The sequence below is a fragment of the Ovis aries genome, chromosome 14 (assembly GCF_016772045.2).
Source record: "Ovis aries strain OAR_USU_Benz2616 breed Rambouillet chromosome 14, ARS-UI_Ramb_v3.0, whole genome shotgun sequence".
NCBI classification, from domain to species: Eukaryota; Metazoa; Chordata; class Mammalia; order Artiodactyla; family Bovidae; genus Ovis; species Ovis aries.
In genome coordinates, this window is record NC_056067.1 from 49,957,359 (window position 1) to 49,973,354 (window position 15,996).

Here is a 15,996-nt window from a genome sequence, read left to right on the forward strand (position 1 = left end):
TGCAGTGGGAGCTCAGAGTCTCAGCCACTGAACTGCCAGGGAAATCCCAAAAGACATTCTTCTTGCTCTTGACTGGTTAGAGGGAGGGTGAGTGGAGGCCAGGAGACCAGGGAGGAGGCCAGAGCAGGAGTCCAGGTCAGAGAAGACAGGTCTGGACCAGGGTGAGGTCATGGAGAAGAGAGCAGGGCCAGGCAGGAGAGAGGTTAATTAGCTGAGTCTAATCCTCCATGGCAGCTGGAAACTTACTGAGGGTAGGAGGTATTTGAGAAGACCCTGAGGGTCAGGCTCAGGAGGCAGGATAGATGCTGAGGTCTCCATTGAAATGGAAGACAGCTCAAGAAGGGGGCCAAGCCTCAGCCCTGGATGCCAAGTTGAGGAGGCCAGGGCTCATCCTGAGGGCAGTGAGGAGCCAGGGTTAAGCAGGGAGGGAACGGGGTCAGATTTGAGTTTCAGAAACATCCCTCTGGTTACAAATGGGAGATGGGTTGGAGGAGGTATGGAGGCCCGGGAGGAGGCCAAGGCAAGGTCCTGGTGGGAAAGGACTGAGGAAAGGGGGCGGGTGGCTGAGACCTTGAGAGGCTGAAAGGAATTTGGGAAGAGCTGTGGGGATACCAGTACAGAAGCAGAACAGCCAAGAGCAGAGAGTTGGGAGTTCAGTCTGTTCTGCACAAACACGCAGGCTCAGAGAGACCACACACACACACACACACACACACACACACACACACACACACGTGCAAAACACATGGGGGAGGGAAATGGACAAGCAGGAGAAACCAGCACACCTGCACCGGATCTGCAGGATCAGGATACCAAACCACCAGAGGGAGACAGCAATGCAAGCGCCCAGAGACAGACCCAGGAGATGCAGAAAAACCGAGGACACCTAGTCAGCTGTCGTTACCACGTGCAACGGAACTGCATGTGCCCTGTCCCCAGAGCCTGCCAAGCAGGTTCTGTTCTTATTCCCAGCTTACAGATGGAAAAACTGAGGCTTAGGGAGGCCAGTCCCTTGTAAGGTCATGGGGTTAGTGGCAGAGGCAGGATTCCCATCCAGGTCTTCAGGCTACTCCCACCCCCACCCCCGTGAGTGCCCATCCACTGGCATCCTGTTTCTGTGCCCACGTTGGTCTTTATTTGGTACTAGGGGCGATGTTCCCCTCCCCGCACCCCCCCCCAATCAGTGCACCCCGGGGATGCCCATACAGCAGTGTCCTCCCTTTTCTGGTTTCTGAGACTTTTTTCCAGGAATGGAGGCGCTCCTGACCCGGCTTGTCTGAGTGTGGGCGGGCGGCGTGTCCCTGCGTGTCTCCTCCTGTCCCAGCCTCTCGTGTGTGTCTGTGTGTGTGGATGACATCTGAGTGTGTGTGTGTGTGTGTCCTGGTCTGAGGAGCTGCGAGTGCAAAGGGGGAGTGCCTGGCTGGGCTGGGCTGGGGGTGGAGGCAGGGGAGGGGGGCGTCACAGAGGGGAGTGGAGTTCTGGAGGAATGTTTACCAGACGAGCACGGAGAGAGAGCCCAGAGGGACAGCGCCCAGAGCCAGGGTACAGAGCCGCTCAGCTTCCCTGCCCTGCCGGCCCGGAGCGGGAGCGGGGACGCAGCCGCCAGGGGCCCCTGCCCCCTCCTCAGCCTCCCTCCAGGGCCCCTTTAAGACCGAACTGGTCCTCTTCTCTCCGTGTTAACCCCTCAAAGTCTAGGTGGCCTCTTGGGCTCCAAGCTGGTGGGCGGAGGCAGAAGCGACGGGGAGCCAGGGGCGGAGAAAGTGTTGCCCGAAGTCTGGGAGGGAGAGAAGGAGGCAGAGGAGCTGGGAAGGCGGCCCGCTGAGCCGAGCCCGCGAGGGACACCCCCCAACCACCACGCTGTGCCAGGCGGGCAGTGCCAAATCAGGGCGGCGGGAGCCGGGAGCTGGGGGGAGGGTCGGGGACAGCCCGGCCCTGCCCCCTCCCTCGCGGGGTGCCCAGCAACTTCTGAGGAAAGTTTGGCACTGACTGCCTGGTGCCCCGAGGATGGGCAAGGTCCTGTTGGCTTGGTGCTGGGCGTTGTGCTGCTGGGGGCGCGTGGCTCCCAAGGGTGAGTGATGATGGGGGGCCTATGGGGAGGGACCTCTCGTAGAGGGGCTGTGGGGGGAGAGGAGGGGGACGGATGGCAGGTGTTTGAGGGGGATGGCGCTGAGTCCTGAGCCCGCTCGGGGAGTTTCCTTGGGACGACAGAGAGGGGGACAAGGGGGACACAGAGACAAACCAAGAGAGGCCGGGAAAGAAAAAAAAGGGGACCCTTGAGAGAGGAACAGACGACAAGAAACAGAAACTGGGAGCCCCAGAGATGGGGAAGAGATGGACACAGCACAATGGGACAGACAGGAGATGGGAGGGGTAGGGGCTGGGCTGGAACTGGGGGCCTCGCAGAGAGGGGCTGAGCAAGTGCTGCCCGGAAAGGAGCCTTCCAGAAGGGACCCGAAGTCAGGCCGCAGGGTGAGGAGGCTCCGGAGCCCTAGGGGAAGACCCTCACCCCTGCCACCCCACTTCTCCTCACCCCAGGGCTGCTTGTCCGTGTGCCCCACCTCCGGGCCGGGGGCTCTGCCTTCGCCCGCCATCTCTGTGCGTCTCCATGTCTCTGTCTTTCCCTCTCCCTGTTCCCTAAGTGTCTCTTATCAACGTCTCTGTCTGCGTCTTTCTCTCTTCCTCTGCGTGTCTCTCCCCCAACTTTTTCCCCTCTAGGTGGGTCTCTCCATTTCTCATCCTCGGTCCCTCTTGAGTCTCTGCTCCTCTCTGTCTGCCTGACTGTCTCTGGTTCCACTCTCTGTCTCTCTTTCCCCATTTCTCTCTCTCTCTCTCTCCCAGCTCTCTCCCATCCCGTTTTCTTCCCCACCATCCACCAGCCCAGTCTGTGAAGTCTCTAGAGACCCTAAGCAGGGGCAGGCCAGCCGGGCAGTCAGGGCGTGGGAGGCTGCCAGATGCTGGGCCTACTTCCCAACGGGATGGAGGCCGGACCCCAGTCCCCTGGGAAGGCTCCCATCCTCCCCACGAAGCCTCCACCCTCTGCCCCCCCAGCTGAGGTCACTCAACAACTATGTGGGCCTAAGGGCCTGGCGGGGTCCTGGCAGCCGTAGGCAGGCCGGCAGGGGTGGAACCGAGGAGTCCAGGGAAGCAGGGGTTCCCGAGCTAACGTTCTTCCATCTCCCTGCAGGCCCACAGACTGAAGTGTCCCCCTTCGTGGGGAGTCCGGGGAACATCACCGGTACCCGAGGACTCATGGGCACCCTTCGGTGTGAGCTCCAGGTTCAGGGGGAGCCCCCCGAGGTGACCTGGCTTCGGGATGGACAGGCCCTAGAGCTGGCAGACAGCACCCAGACCCAGGTGCCCCTGGGCGAAGACGGGCAGGATGACTGGAAAGTAGTCAGCCAGCTCAGGTGCCCAGCCTCCCCTTCCGACCAGCCGTGACCCACGTCCCTCCTGTCCCCACACCTCCACCACCTGAGGCCAAGCGGGCACTCACTCGCAGGAGCCCCACCTGGGCTGGATGGCAATGTGGTCACTCTCGAGCTGTGTGGCTCTGACCAAGTGATGTAACTCACCCTGGCTTTCGCTTTCCTCTTCTGTAAAATGAGTTAATAATAGCACCCACTTCCTAGCTCTTACAAGTTTCTGGGCCAGACCCCCTTCCCCGCTTTCAGTTCTGAGGACCCCCCTCGTCAGGTCCAGCTCTGACCCTGAATCTCTCTGTCCCTCTTCTTGCCCTGTCAGAATCTTGTCTCTGCAGCTCTCAGATACGGGATGGTACCAGTGCGCCGTGGTCCTGGGAGGAAAGACCTTTGTGTCCCAGCCTGGCTACGTGGGGCTGGAGGGTGAGCCCTGGGCTCCGAGGTCCTGGGAGGGCAAGAATCCTAAGTGAGGGGTCAGAGAGTGCTGGTGGATTCAGGGTGTCTTAGGCCTAGGAACATGCGGCCTAGGAACATCAGACATCTTGGGAGGGTCAGGCAAGGGGGTCTATAAATTATTGAGGACAAGCCTGTGGGGGCAGATTATGTCTTTTTTGGGAAAAAGCTATCTTGGGGGTTGTCAGATAAGAGATTCAAGGCAACTTACCACTCTCCCCCACCCCGGGAGACTTAACCCTATCATCCCCCATTGCTGGGGATTGGGGGATGGCTCACTTTCCTCATAGATAAAGTGGGATGAGGTGGCTCGGTGGTCAAAGAGGCTGCCTGCAATGCAGGAGATGTGGGTTCGCTCCCTGGGTCGGGAAGATCTCCTGGAGAAGGAAGGAAATGGCATCCCATTCCAGTATTCTTGCCTGGGAAATCTGGTGGACAGAGGAGCCTGGCAGGCTACAGTCCCTGGGATCACAAAAGAGTCAGATATGACTTAACGACATTCTGGAAAAGAAACATGAAAGGGGGTCAGACATTGATGAGAGGAGTTGGATATATGGGACCTTGTGTCCTAGGAATAGAGGTATCCTGAGGGCTCAGACATAGGCGTCAAAGACCCAGCAGCCTACATCATCCTTGCGGCGAGTCAGACCCCTAGGGGGATCAGAGGGACCCCAGCCTTTACCACTGCTCCCCCAGGCCTGCCTTACTTCCTGGAGGAGCCTGAGGACAGGACTGTGGTTGCCAACACTCCCTTCAACCTGAGCTGCCGGGCGCAGGGACCCCCAGAGCCTGTGGACCTCCTGTGGTTCCAGGATGTTGTCTCCCTGGCTTCAGCCATGGACCACAGCCCCCAGCACATACTCTGCATTCCAGGTGAGTCCAGGGATGTGATCAGCTCAGGACAGAGGGCCAGGCGGGATGGAAGTGGGGGGCCCTTCATGCCTCCATCTGAGGCTCTCCTCATCCTTCTGTCCTTGTCTGTCTCTCTCTGTCTGAGTTTGTCTCTAGTTTTTCCTCTTTGTCTCTGAGTATCTCTGTCTCTGCATTTCTGTCCCCATCGATCTCATTTCTCTCTGCGTACTTTCTTTCCGTCTCTCTGTTCTCCATCTCTCTCTGTGTCTGTCTCCCTGTCTCTCTGTCGTCTCTCTGCTCTTTCTCCCTCCGTTCGCGCCAGCCTCTCTGAATAGCGTCCTTTGTCCTGGGTTTCCTCTGAGCTGTTCCATGGCCAAGTGTGTGTGGGCCCGATGCCCCTTTGTCAGCCCCTGACCCCAAGCAGGGCACCGGAATCAACTGTGTCCTCCTCTTCTCCTCCTCCTTGCAGATGTAAGCCAAGAAGGAGAGAGACGGGACAGGGCTGAGTGACAGATGACACCCTCCCCGTCTCAGGGTGACCAACTCTTTCCACACCTCACACACGGGGCAGAATCTAGCTTGGGGGGTCACGCAGTGGTCAGGCAGAGTTAGGGGACCCTGGGCCCAGGGAGTTCCCCTCACTGAGGAAAGAGAGACAAAGGAACACAGATGGGGGAGGCTGAGTCAGTCAGAGGGAGGTGGCTGGACCTTGGAAGGCATCGGCTTCCAGCAGCCCCAACCCGATACCTTCATCTGCTGGCACTGGGAGGGTGCTCCGGATGGAGGGTCTCTTAGGGTGGAAGGAGGGGCTCACATTCCAGCATTCCGGGGGCCCTGAGTGTGCGAGGAAGCAGCAGTGAGCATGCTGGGCTCCAGAGGAGTGACTCAGGCCCAGGGCTCACTCCAGGCCTGAGTCAGCCTGGCAGGACCCCGGACAGGGGGAGGGGGGGTATGGATCCCGGAGCCCATCCCAGGAAGAGGGAGAAACGGGAGGGCGAAGGTGTGAGAGGATCTATGTGCTTATCAGCATGGGAGCTGCCAGGCGGGGTCTCTGTGTGTGTCCCAGTGTGGAGGGCGTGGTGGGAGGCTCTGGGTGTGTCTCTGGCCCTCTGGATCTGTGTCTCAGTGCTTCTGTCAGCATCAACCTCTCTGGATGAGGGTGTGCCTTAGTGAGGGCCAGCTGCAGAGAATGTCTCGGGGGTGTGTGTGAGTGTGTGTGTGTGCGCGCACTACTAGGTATGTTTTGTCAGTTTAGCCATCTGTCCCACTGTATGGGTCTCTCTCTCTTTTTTTTTTTTTTTTTTGCCTGTGCTGAGTCTTCATTGCTTTGGCTTTCTCTAGTTGCGGCGAGCAGGGGCGACTCTTCATTGCGGTGCACGGGCTTCTCGTTGCGGTGGCTTCTCTTGTTGAGGAGTATGGGACTCTGCAGCTTGAGGGCTCAGTAGTTGCGGTCCACGGGCTTAGTTACCCCGTGGCATGTGGGACCTTCCCAGACCAGGGATGGAACCCATGTCCCCTTTATTGGCAGGGGGATCCCCATCCACTGCCCCACCAGGGAAGCCCGTGTTTGGGTCTTTATGGCATATTTCTGCAAGTTTCTCAGCGGCTGTCAGTGGAAGTGTGTGTCTGTGTGTGTGACTAAGAATCTCAGTGTTGGCCTCTTTGTGTGTCCATAGCTGTGACTCACTGTGTGAGGGTGGATTAGTGTGTGTGTGTGTGTGTGTGTGTGTGTGTGAGGAGAGATGGCAGAGTGCTGGACCACAGCCACAGTGTGTCTGAAGGCTGTTTTGTACACCTCACTGTATAGAGGTGACCATGTCAGCTTACAGGTGTGTTCCTCTAGGTGTGAGTGTGTCTTGGTGGGGATTTTGTTTCTTTGCGGAGTCAGGATGGGTCATTGGACAACTTGGTGTGGCTGTCTGTGTATGGATATCTCTGTGATATCTGTATGTATGTCGCAGGGTGAGAATGTTGGTGTACAGCTTTGTCCCATGGATCCCTATAGAAGTGTACGTGTCTGTGTGTGATTCACAGCAGGCAATAACAATACCCTTCAGCTTCTATTTGTTCGGGTGTGTCAGTCCCAGCCCTGACTACCTCCCGGTGCATGAACCTGAGGTCCTCACCAGCCCATGTGTATATGTGTCTGCGTCACCTCCATGCACTGGGCAGCGCCTCCACGCTTGCGTGCCTGCAGCAGCCCTGTGTGTTTCTGTGTCACTCTGCATCTTGATGAATGCGTCTGAAGCGAGCTGAGTGTGTCCAGCTGTGTTTGGAAGGCTTGGCTGTGTTTGTGTGCGAGCGCATCCACATCAGCCTGGTCTGCGCCCTGTTGTGTGTGTTTGTCCACTTCAACCTCAGTGTGCATTTGTCGGTCGCAATCTGCAGGGAGGCTGGTGTGTTTGTCAGCTTCAGCCTAGGTGTATATTGCGTTACTGAGTGTTTGTAGGGCTTCTTTGGTGGCTCAGATGGTAAATAATCTGCCTGCAATGCAGGAGACCTGGGTTCTATCCCTGGGTTGGGAAGATCTCCTGGAGAAGGGCATGGCAACCCATTCCAGTATTCTTGGCCGGAGAATCCCCATGGACAGAGGAGCCTGGCAGACTACAGTCCATGGGGTCACAAAGAGTCGGACACGACTGAGTGACTAAGCACAGCACAACGAGGGAGACCCAGGTTCAGTCCCCAAGTGGGGCAGATCCTCTGGAGATGGGAATGGCAACTCACTCCTGTATTCTTGCCTGGAGAATTCCAGGGACAGAAGAGCCTGGGGAGCTACATACAGTTCACGGGGTCGCAGAGTTGGAGAGGACTGAGAGACTAAACACACACAGCTGTCTGCATCCGCGTGGGCTTGTTTGACTGCGAGCTGATGCGAATGTGGGCATGTGTGTGTCTGCGTACATGTCAATGTCAGCCCCCTGTGTCTACATACAGGTCAACCAGTATGTTTTTGAGTCACTGCTTGTTTGTGACAGTACCCTCCGCGGCAGTTGACCAGTGTTGCTGTTTTCCGTTTTAGGACCAGCAACTGCCCCTGTATGTTAAGTGTGATTCACTGTGCGTGTATGCAGGAATTCGCGGTGGTGCCGCGTTAGGAATTCCGTCCGTTTGTGCGTGTCTGTCCCTGGATCTGACTCAGGGCGTACCCCCTCTCTCTCTGCTTCCATCTCTCCCGTTCCCTCGGAAAAAGCGGACTGCGCTCCGGGGTGGGGGAGGGCCGGGACATCTGGAAAGCACATCTGGCCCGAGAGCGCGCCGCGAGGGAGGGGGTCCCAGGCCCCTTCGCCCCGGCTCCCTCCCTCCCTCAAGGTGCGGGCCGCTGGGGCCTGGCTAGGGGGATCTCGGCCGGCCGGAAGTGCGGGGGGGCCGCTGGGGTGACTCACGCGGGGGCAGGAATGCTGCGGTCAGAACGGGACCCGGCTCCAGACCCCCTCCCGCCCGCGGGCTCCTTTACGGGCGGCGGGCCGCGCGGGCTCTCGCGCCGTGACCCTGGCGGGGGGCCCCCACGTGCCAGGTGCCTGGAGCGGACCCAGGCTTCCCGCCGCGCCCCACCCCCACCTCCCCGGGCAGCCCGCCCGGGGCCGTCCTGTCCCTCGGCTGGGCCCGCGGGGGCTGCGGGCACCTGACCTTGGCTGGGAACCGCGGCCCAGGCAGCGGAGCCGCGGAGCTTCCCTGCCCACCCCCTTCCGGCCTCGCCGCCTTTGCCTGCGTCCACTCCCTCTGCCGCCTGAGGAAAGGAAACTTTGTGTCTGCGGGTAGCTGCTGATGGTGGTGGGAACAAGCACGGCGCAGAGCGAAGGCGGGAGACGCCGCGAGGCCAACAGACACTCAGACACAAACACAGATGGATTCAGACCTGCAGTCACGCACAGATTTAAGACGTGGTCCTCCTTACATGCTGTCACCCAGACGCTGTGTGTGTGTGTGAATCTGTGGACGTTGTATAGCTCTGTGTGTTGTGTGTCTCTGTGTGTGTCTGCGTCTCTTGTGTTTGCCTGTGTGCTTGTATGTGCCTTTGTGAGTGTGAATCTGGACTTTCGATAGCTCTGTGTGTTGTGTGTCTTTGCGTTTGTGTGTCTGTGTCTCTTGTGTTTGCTTGTTTACTTCTATATGCCTTTGTGTGTGTGTGTGAATCTGTGGACGTTGTATAGCTCTGTGTTGTGTCTCTCTGTGTTTGTGTGTCTGCGTCTCTTGGGTTTGCCTGTGTACTTGTATGTGCCTTTGTGTGTGTGCGTATGTGTGTATGTGTGTGTCTGCCTGTGTTCCCACCACCACCACACTGGGGAAGGGAAGGCAATCCCGCTGACACCCAAAAACAGTTACTCAAGACTCCTCCACGAACTCACCCATGGATTTACACAAGCTCACATTGCTACGTACACACCCTAAAATGCTCATAAGTACACAAATGTATCCACACCAATCCAGCCACTCATTCAACAAACATTTATGGAGCACCTACTGTGTACCAGGCCATATTGGGCCCCGGGGAGGGGGACGGGGTGGGAATACAGCAGGGCTGAAACCCCGAACCCCTGAGTCAACACTCAGTGAACAGGAGACACAGGACCGTGTGAAGGATACTGTGATGAGAACCAAAGAGAGAAAGTAAAGCAAGGAGAAGGCTGGCTGTGGAGGTGAAAGTCACTCAGTCATGTCTGACTCTTTATGACCCCATGGATAGTCCATGGGATTCTCCAGGCCCGAATATTGGAGTGAGGAGCCTTTTCCTTCTCCAGGGGATCTTCCCAACGCAGGGATCGAATCCAGTTTTCCCGCATAGCAGGCAGATTACTTACCAGCTGAGCCACCAGGGAATGTCAGTTTTCGACAAGGTGCTTGGGGAGGGACAGAGTGGCTGGAAGGTGGGATCTGAGTAAAGAGTGTGAAGGAGGGTGGATGTCTGTGGGGATGCTTTTCCAAGCGGAGGGAATGGAAGTGCAAAATTCCCGAGGTGGAAATATGTTTGGTACCTTCTAGAAACACCAGGAGGCCGGTGGGGCTAGAGCAACTGGGTTTGGGGGAGAGCAGTTGGTTGCAACTGAGCATGTAAATGAACAAACACTCGTATGTTTACACAACCCCATGAAGGCCTGCTTCTTAAGTGTGTGTCTAATAGGTGTGTACACCTCTACGGGTGTCTGCGTGGCTCAGTGTGATTGTGTCTGTGCTTGTGTGTATATGTCTGTGTGTTTGCCTGTGTCTAGGTATGAGTATGTGTATTTCTATATGTAAGTGTGTACATTTGTGTGTATAACTGTATGCTGGTGCATATGTTTGTGGTGTCTGTGTGTGAGTGTGTGTCTGTGTGTGTGTACTTGTACATGTGTCTATCTGGGTGGGGGTTGGGTCTGTGTAGGGGTGGTGTTAGCTGGCCTGTCTTTGGGGGTGGAGGTCTGCATTCCCCATACATCACCTCCCTTTTTGACACTCCCTTCAAGCAGGCACCACTGGGGGCTGGACTGATCCTGGGGATGGAGTGTGGTGGGGCATGCTCAGCCTGGCCCCAACACCCTCCTTCCCCTCTCTGACCGGGCCCCCCCTCACATGACTCCTCAGGCCTGAACAAGACTGCTTCTTTCTCCTGTGAAGCCCACAACGCCAAGGGGATCACCACATCCCGCACGGCCACCATCACAGGTGACAGGAGAGGGAGCCGGGGAGCTAGGTGTCAGAGGGTATGGGCTTGGGGTCAGAGGTCAGAGCTGGAGTAGAGGGCCGGACAAGGAGCTTCAGGCACAGGATCAGTCCCTCCCCTCATCTGTCCACAGTGCTCCCCCAGCGGCCCCATGACCTCCGCTTGGTTTCAACTCAGCCGACGGAACTGGAGGTGGCTTGGACCCCAGGCCTGAGCGGCATCTACCCCCTCACCCACTGCATTCTGCAGGTAGGTGAGACTGCAGCCTTTCCTCGCCTCCATCTCAGCCCTCCTTCCACCCAGAGCTGCAAGCCCTCATCCTCTCCCTGGGAAACCAGCCTTTCCCAGCCATTCGTTTGAGAGGCAGTAGAACCTTGGGATAAGCCAGATGTCCTGGGTTTAAATCCTAGCTCCAACAAGCTGCTGGCTGCATGAGCTTGGGTGGGTGACTCAACGTCCCTGGGTCTCAGTTCTCTCATCTGTAAAATGGGCATAACGATAGTCCAAACCTGGTAGACTGGCTGTAGGAATTCAGTGAGTGACTGCATTTAACAAACTTAAAATAGTATCTGGAACTTGGAAAGCATGCAATAAACTGTTGACTGCTTTTGGAAATTCCCTAGCCATCCAGTGGTTAGGACTCCATGCTTTTGCTGCCGGGGGCATGGGTTCAATCCCTGTTTGGGGAACTAAGATCCTGCAAGTCGAGCAGCGTGGCAAAAGACAAACAAACAAAAAGCTATTGGCCGTTTTCATTTTTTTAGTGTTGGTGATATTGATTCTAGCCAGAATAGAAACCCTGAAACAACAGGGACCAGAGCCATCATTCACCATTGGGTGCTCACAACCCTTGGGCTTCTCCTATCCCATCTCTGACCACTCTGGCTTTTCACTGTCTGGGGGTGGGTCTATCTCTCCACTGGACTGTGAGCTCTGGGATGGCCAGGGCTGAGCTGGCTCAACCACCACTGGGTCCTCATAATTTTATTTCTTTATGTTTAAAAATTATAATTATTTTTATTTTTTGGCTGCTGCGCAGCATGTGGGAGCTTAGTTCCCTGACCCGGGATGGAACCTTAGTTCCCCTTCCTGCAGTGGAAGCATGGAGTCTTAACCAGTGGACCACCAGGGAAATCTCTGGGTTCCCATTACTGCCCAGTGCAGGGCCAGACACTGAGTAGGAAATGTTTAGTGGAAAATTACCTGATAATTGAGGTGAACTGGACCCAGCCTTCTGCACTGAAGTTGCTCCTGCTCTAGAATAAGAAAAACAACCAACAAACCAAATACGAGATCCAGTTCTGGCCTGAAGTTGTCTGAGATTTGAGAGTTTAAGTGGGGATGAGACAATGCCCATGATGGGAAATGACAATATTGAATAGTGACCAGCTCTTTTTTTTTTTTTTTTTCAGTCATGTCACATGGCTTTTAGGATCTCAGTTCCCTGACCAGGGACTGAACCTGGGCCACGGCATTGAAAGCCCAGAATCCTAACTATTAGGCCACCAGGAAACTCCCAATGACCAGTTTTTATTGCATGTCCGTTATGTGCTTAGGTTTCCCTGGTGGCTCAGTGGTAAAGAATCGGCCTGCCAATGCAGGAGACACAGGTTCGATCCCTGGGCCAGGAAGATCCCCTGGAGAAGGAAATGGCAACCCACTCTGGTATTCTTGCCTGGGAAATGCCATGGACAGAGGAGCCTGGCGGGCTACAGTCCATGGGGTCACAAAGAGTCAGACGCAACTAAAGAACAAAAACAATAACACAACCACTATATGCTGGGCCTTGTGTTACAGCTTAACACATTCTTGTTTGAGTGTTTTGTGAAGTAGAGTCTATGGATACACTCATTTTCCAGATGAAGAAACTAAGGCTCAGGGACTTCCTTGGTGGTCCAGTGGTTAAGACTTGCTCTTCCACCACATGGGGGATGGATTTGATCTCACTTTCACTTTTCATTTTCATGCATTGGAGAAGGAAATGGCAACCCACTCCCAGTGTTCTTGCTGGAAAATCCCAGGGACGGGGGAGCCTGGTGGGCTGCCGTCTATGGCATTGCACAGCGTCGGACAAGACTGAAGCGACTTAGCAGCAGCAGCAGCAGGGAACTAAGATCCCACATGCCATATGGTGCGGCCAAAAAGTTCAAAAAGAAACCAAGTTTCAGAGTAATTAAGCAACTTGCCCAAGGACAAAGCCAGGAAGTGGCAGAGGTGGGATCCAAACCCTTGTCTTGCCAAACCCAAAGGGCACTTCTGAAAAGCCATTTAGAGCCAGTGCTTGATTAAACAGGAGCTACCTTTCTTATAAGACCCTGGGCCTGGGGACAACCTCACATTCAGTTGATATTTTAACCCCAGACAGTAATGACTGTTCATCTTCCCATTTTCAAGATAAGAAATTGAGACCCAGAGAGGGGAAGTGACCTGCCTTCTCCAGTGGCTAAAAAGGCTAAAACTGATTCAGTCCCAGAAGCTGGGCTGATTTGGGAAGACCTCAAATGCCAGGTCAGACGCCAGCTGTACCCCCAACCCACATCCATCCAGTGTCCCCCAAGAAAAGCAGAAGTGTGCCCTCTTCCCTCTCCAGGTCTCACTTCCTGCTGTGCATGAGCTCAGGGTTCAAGTTGGAGGGTCACAGCCATGCGAGGGAAAAGAGAAGTGGGGGTGGGCAGGGGAAGGCTGACAGTCTGCGCCCATGTCCCCTTTGTCCCGGCCGAGGTTCCCCTTCTGGTCAGTTAGTGTGGGTCAGAGAGCAGGCAAGGAGACCACCTCCCCCACTCCTGCTATCTCCTCCCCAGGCCTTGCTGTGGTTTCCCCACTCAGGGACTGTATGGGCAAGCTGCTGGATCTCTCTGGGCCTCTGTTTCCGCATCTGTAAAATGGGAATAAAAAAAGGAATTGACCCCCATGGGTGCTCATTCCAGACTAATGTGCTTGGCAGGGTGTTTGGGACACAGCTGGCACTCAAAATAAGTTAGCTGTTGACAGGCTAGGCAAGCCAGTTCATGGGCATTATGTCAGTAAACCTCTCACCTTGACAGGTAGAGACTCTCGGAGGCCCATTTTCCAGAGGCAGGAACTGAGGCCCGGGGAGGTAGAAACACTCACTCTAAATCACATAGCAGGGACTTCCCTGGTGGTTCAGTGGTTAAGATTTTACGCTTTCACTGCAGGGGGCAAGGGTTTGATCCCTAGTTGGGGAACTAAGATCCCGTAAGCCACCACGTGGCATGACCAAAAAAATAAAAGACAGCAAATAATATCCAAGCCAAGATTTGGACCCGATGGAGTCTGGTTGTAAGCAGTAACTCTTTCCCAGCACAGTGTGTGTCGTGGTTATATTGCCTGGATGCTCCCCAGGGTGAAGGCAGCACCCCTGCAGCTGTGACGGGTTTGTGGTTCTGTGGGGAAGAGCTGTACGGACGTCCTCCCCAGCTGTGGTCCCTCCCATCCTGATCTTGCCAGTCCTGGGGACCAAGTGGGTGGAGAAGCCTTTACCGCTGTGCAGGATGTGCTGGGTTTGACACTGGTGGCCAGACAATCTCACACACACAAAATAATGACAAACGCTCAATCTGCACAGACACTCTTTTTTTGTTTCTTTTTGCTTTTTTAAATATTTATTTTCGGCTGCCCTGGGTCCTTGTTGCTGTGCACAGCCTTACTTGGGGGCTCCACTCGAGTTGCAGTGTGCGGGCTTCTCATCGTGGTGGCTTCTCTTGCCGTGGAGCATGGGCTCTAGGGCACGCGAGTTTCAGTAGTCACAACTTGGGGGCTGCATAGTGCAGGCGCGACAGTTGTGGCGCACATCCCCGTGGCATGTGGGATATTCCCAGACCCAGGATTGAACCCATGTCCCCGTCATCACAAGGTGGATTCTAGCCACTAGCCACTGTACTACCAGAGAAGCCCTGCACAGACACTTTCCTACATGCTTACAGGGTATCACTTCAGTTAATCCTGTGAAGAAGGGAAACACTGTTGTCATCCCGTTTTTCAGATGAAGAAACTGAGGCACAGGACTAGGGAGTAGGAGAGGCTGGATTTGAATCCCAGATCCAGTATCTGTGCTCTTCAGCACTAAGATGCATTGCATCTCTGTACAGAAGAGTATTATTACCATTACTGATGTTCTTAAAAGGACATTCTTATTGTCAGTAGGGCAAAGGTTTTGAAGATAGGATGGGTTCAGTTCCCAGCTTCATCAGTGACAAGCTAGTGTCCTCGGATCAGTGATTCCATCTCTCCAAGCCTCAGTGCCTTCATCTGTATATGGGCAGAAACATAGCACATACTTACAATGCACAGCTAAAGTGAGGGTCAAATGAGTTTAGGTTTGTAAAAAATTTTGCTTTAAAAAAAAAATTATTTCTCTGGCTGCATTGGGTCTTAGTTGCAGCGTGTGGGATCTAGTTCCCTGACCAGGGATCGAACCTGGGCCCCCTGCATTGGGGGCACAGAGTCTTAGCCACTGGAGCACCTTGGGAGTCCTTTTTTATTTTTTTAAATTAAAATATATAATGTTCATAATCTTTGGTGTACACCTAGATTGTTTAACCAGTGTGACCACTCTCTAAATCAAGATACAGACTCTTCCCAGCTGTTGAAGGTTCCCTCACTCCCCAGAGATGCCCACTTTTCTGACTTATTTTTTAGCTAAGAGAGGCTTGCGAGATCTTAGTTCCCCAGCCAGGGATTGAACCTGGGCCCTCAGCAGTGAAAGCATGGAGTCCTAACCACTGGGCCACCAGGGAATTCCCTCCTCTGACTTCTATTGTGGGCAATTGCTTTTGCCTGAGGTTGAATGTCATTATTATTGATGCTGACCACCTGCCATGCACCGTCCAGCCATCCTACACTTAACTTTTTTGTATGGCCATGCCACATGGCATTCGAGATCTTAGCTCCCTGACCAGGGATCAAACCTGTGCCTGCAGTGGAAGCATAAAGTCATAACCACTGGACTGCCAGGAAGTCCCTTACATTGAACCTTTAAGCAGCCCTGGAAGGCATTTGCTCCTCTCAGTTCAGTCGCTCAGTCGTGTTGTCCGACTCTTTGCGACCCCATGAATCACAGCATGCCAGGCCTCCCTGTTCATCACCATCTCCTGGAGTTCACTCAGACTCACGTCCATCGAGTCCGTGATGCCATCCAGCCATCACATCCTCGGTCGTCCCCTTCTCCTCCTGCCCCCAGTCCCTCCCAGCATCAGAGTCTTTTCCAATGAGTCAACTCTTCCCATAAGGTGGCCAAAGTACTGGAGTTTCAGCTTTAGCATCATTCCTTCCGAAGAAATCCCAGGGTTGATTTCCTTCAGAATGGACTGGTTGGATCTCCTTGCAGTCCAAGGGACTCTCAAGAGTCTTCTCCAACACCACAGTTCAAAAGCATCAATTCTTCAGCGCTCAGCCTTCTTCACAGTTCAACTCTCACATCCATACATGACCACAGGAAAAACCATAGCCTTGACTAGATGGACCTTAGTCAGCAAAGTAATGTCTCTGCTTTTGAATATACTATCTAGGTTGGTCATAACTTTTCTTCCAAGGAGTAAGCATCTTTTAATTTCATGGCTGCAGTCACCATCTGCAGTGATTCTGGAGCCCAAAAAAATAAAGTCTGACACC

General features: G+C 54.7%; 1 protein-coding gene across 3 annotated transcripts in view; it reads left to right on the forward strand.

Moving 5' to 3' along the window:
- Positions 1-1,518: 1,518 nt before the first annotated feature.
- AXL (AXL receptor tyrosine kinase) overlaps positions 1,519-15,996 on the forward strand; it is a 36,112-nt gene continuing 21,634 nt past the window's right edge. For 2 of the 3 annotated variants that reach the window (XM_004015278.5, XM_004015279.5), the window contains exons 1-6: positions 1,519-2,068; positions 3,185-3,407; positions 3,742-3,842; positions 4,569-4,745; positions 10,287-10,367; positions 10,499-10,614. In XM_004015278.5, coding sequence (XP_004015327.1) covers positions 2,005-2,068; positions 3,185-3,407; positions 3,742-3,842; positions 4,569-4,745; positions 10,287-10,367; positions 10,499-10,614 — 762 coding nt within the window. In that variant the 5' untranslated portion in view covers positions 1,519-2,004. Of the gene's footprint in view, positions 2,470-3,184; positions 3,408-3,741; positions 3,843-4,568; positions 4,746-10,286; positions 10,368-10,498; positions 10,615-15,996 lie in introns of all 3 variants that reach the window. The other variant, XM_060398612.1, reaches the window with a different exon arrangement.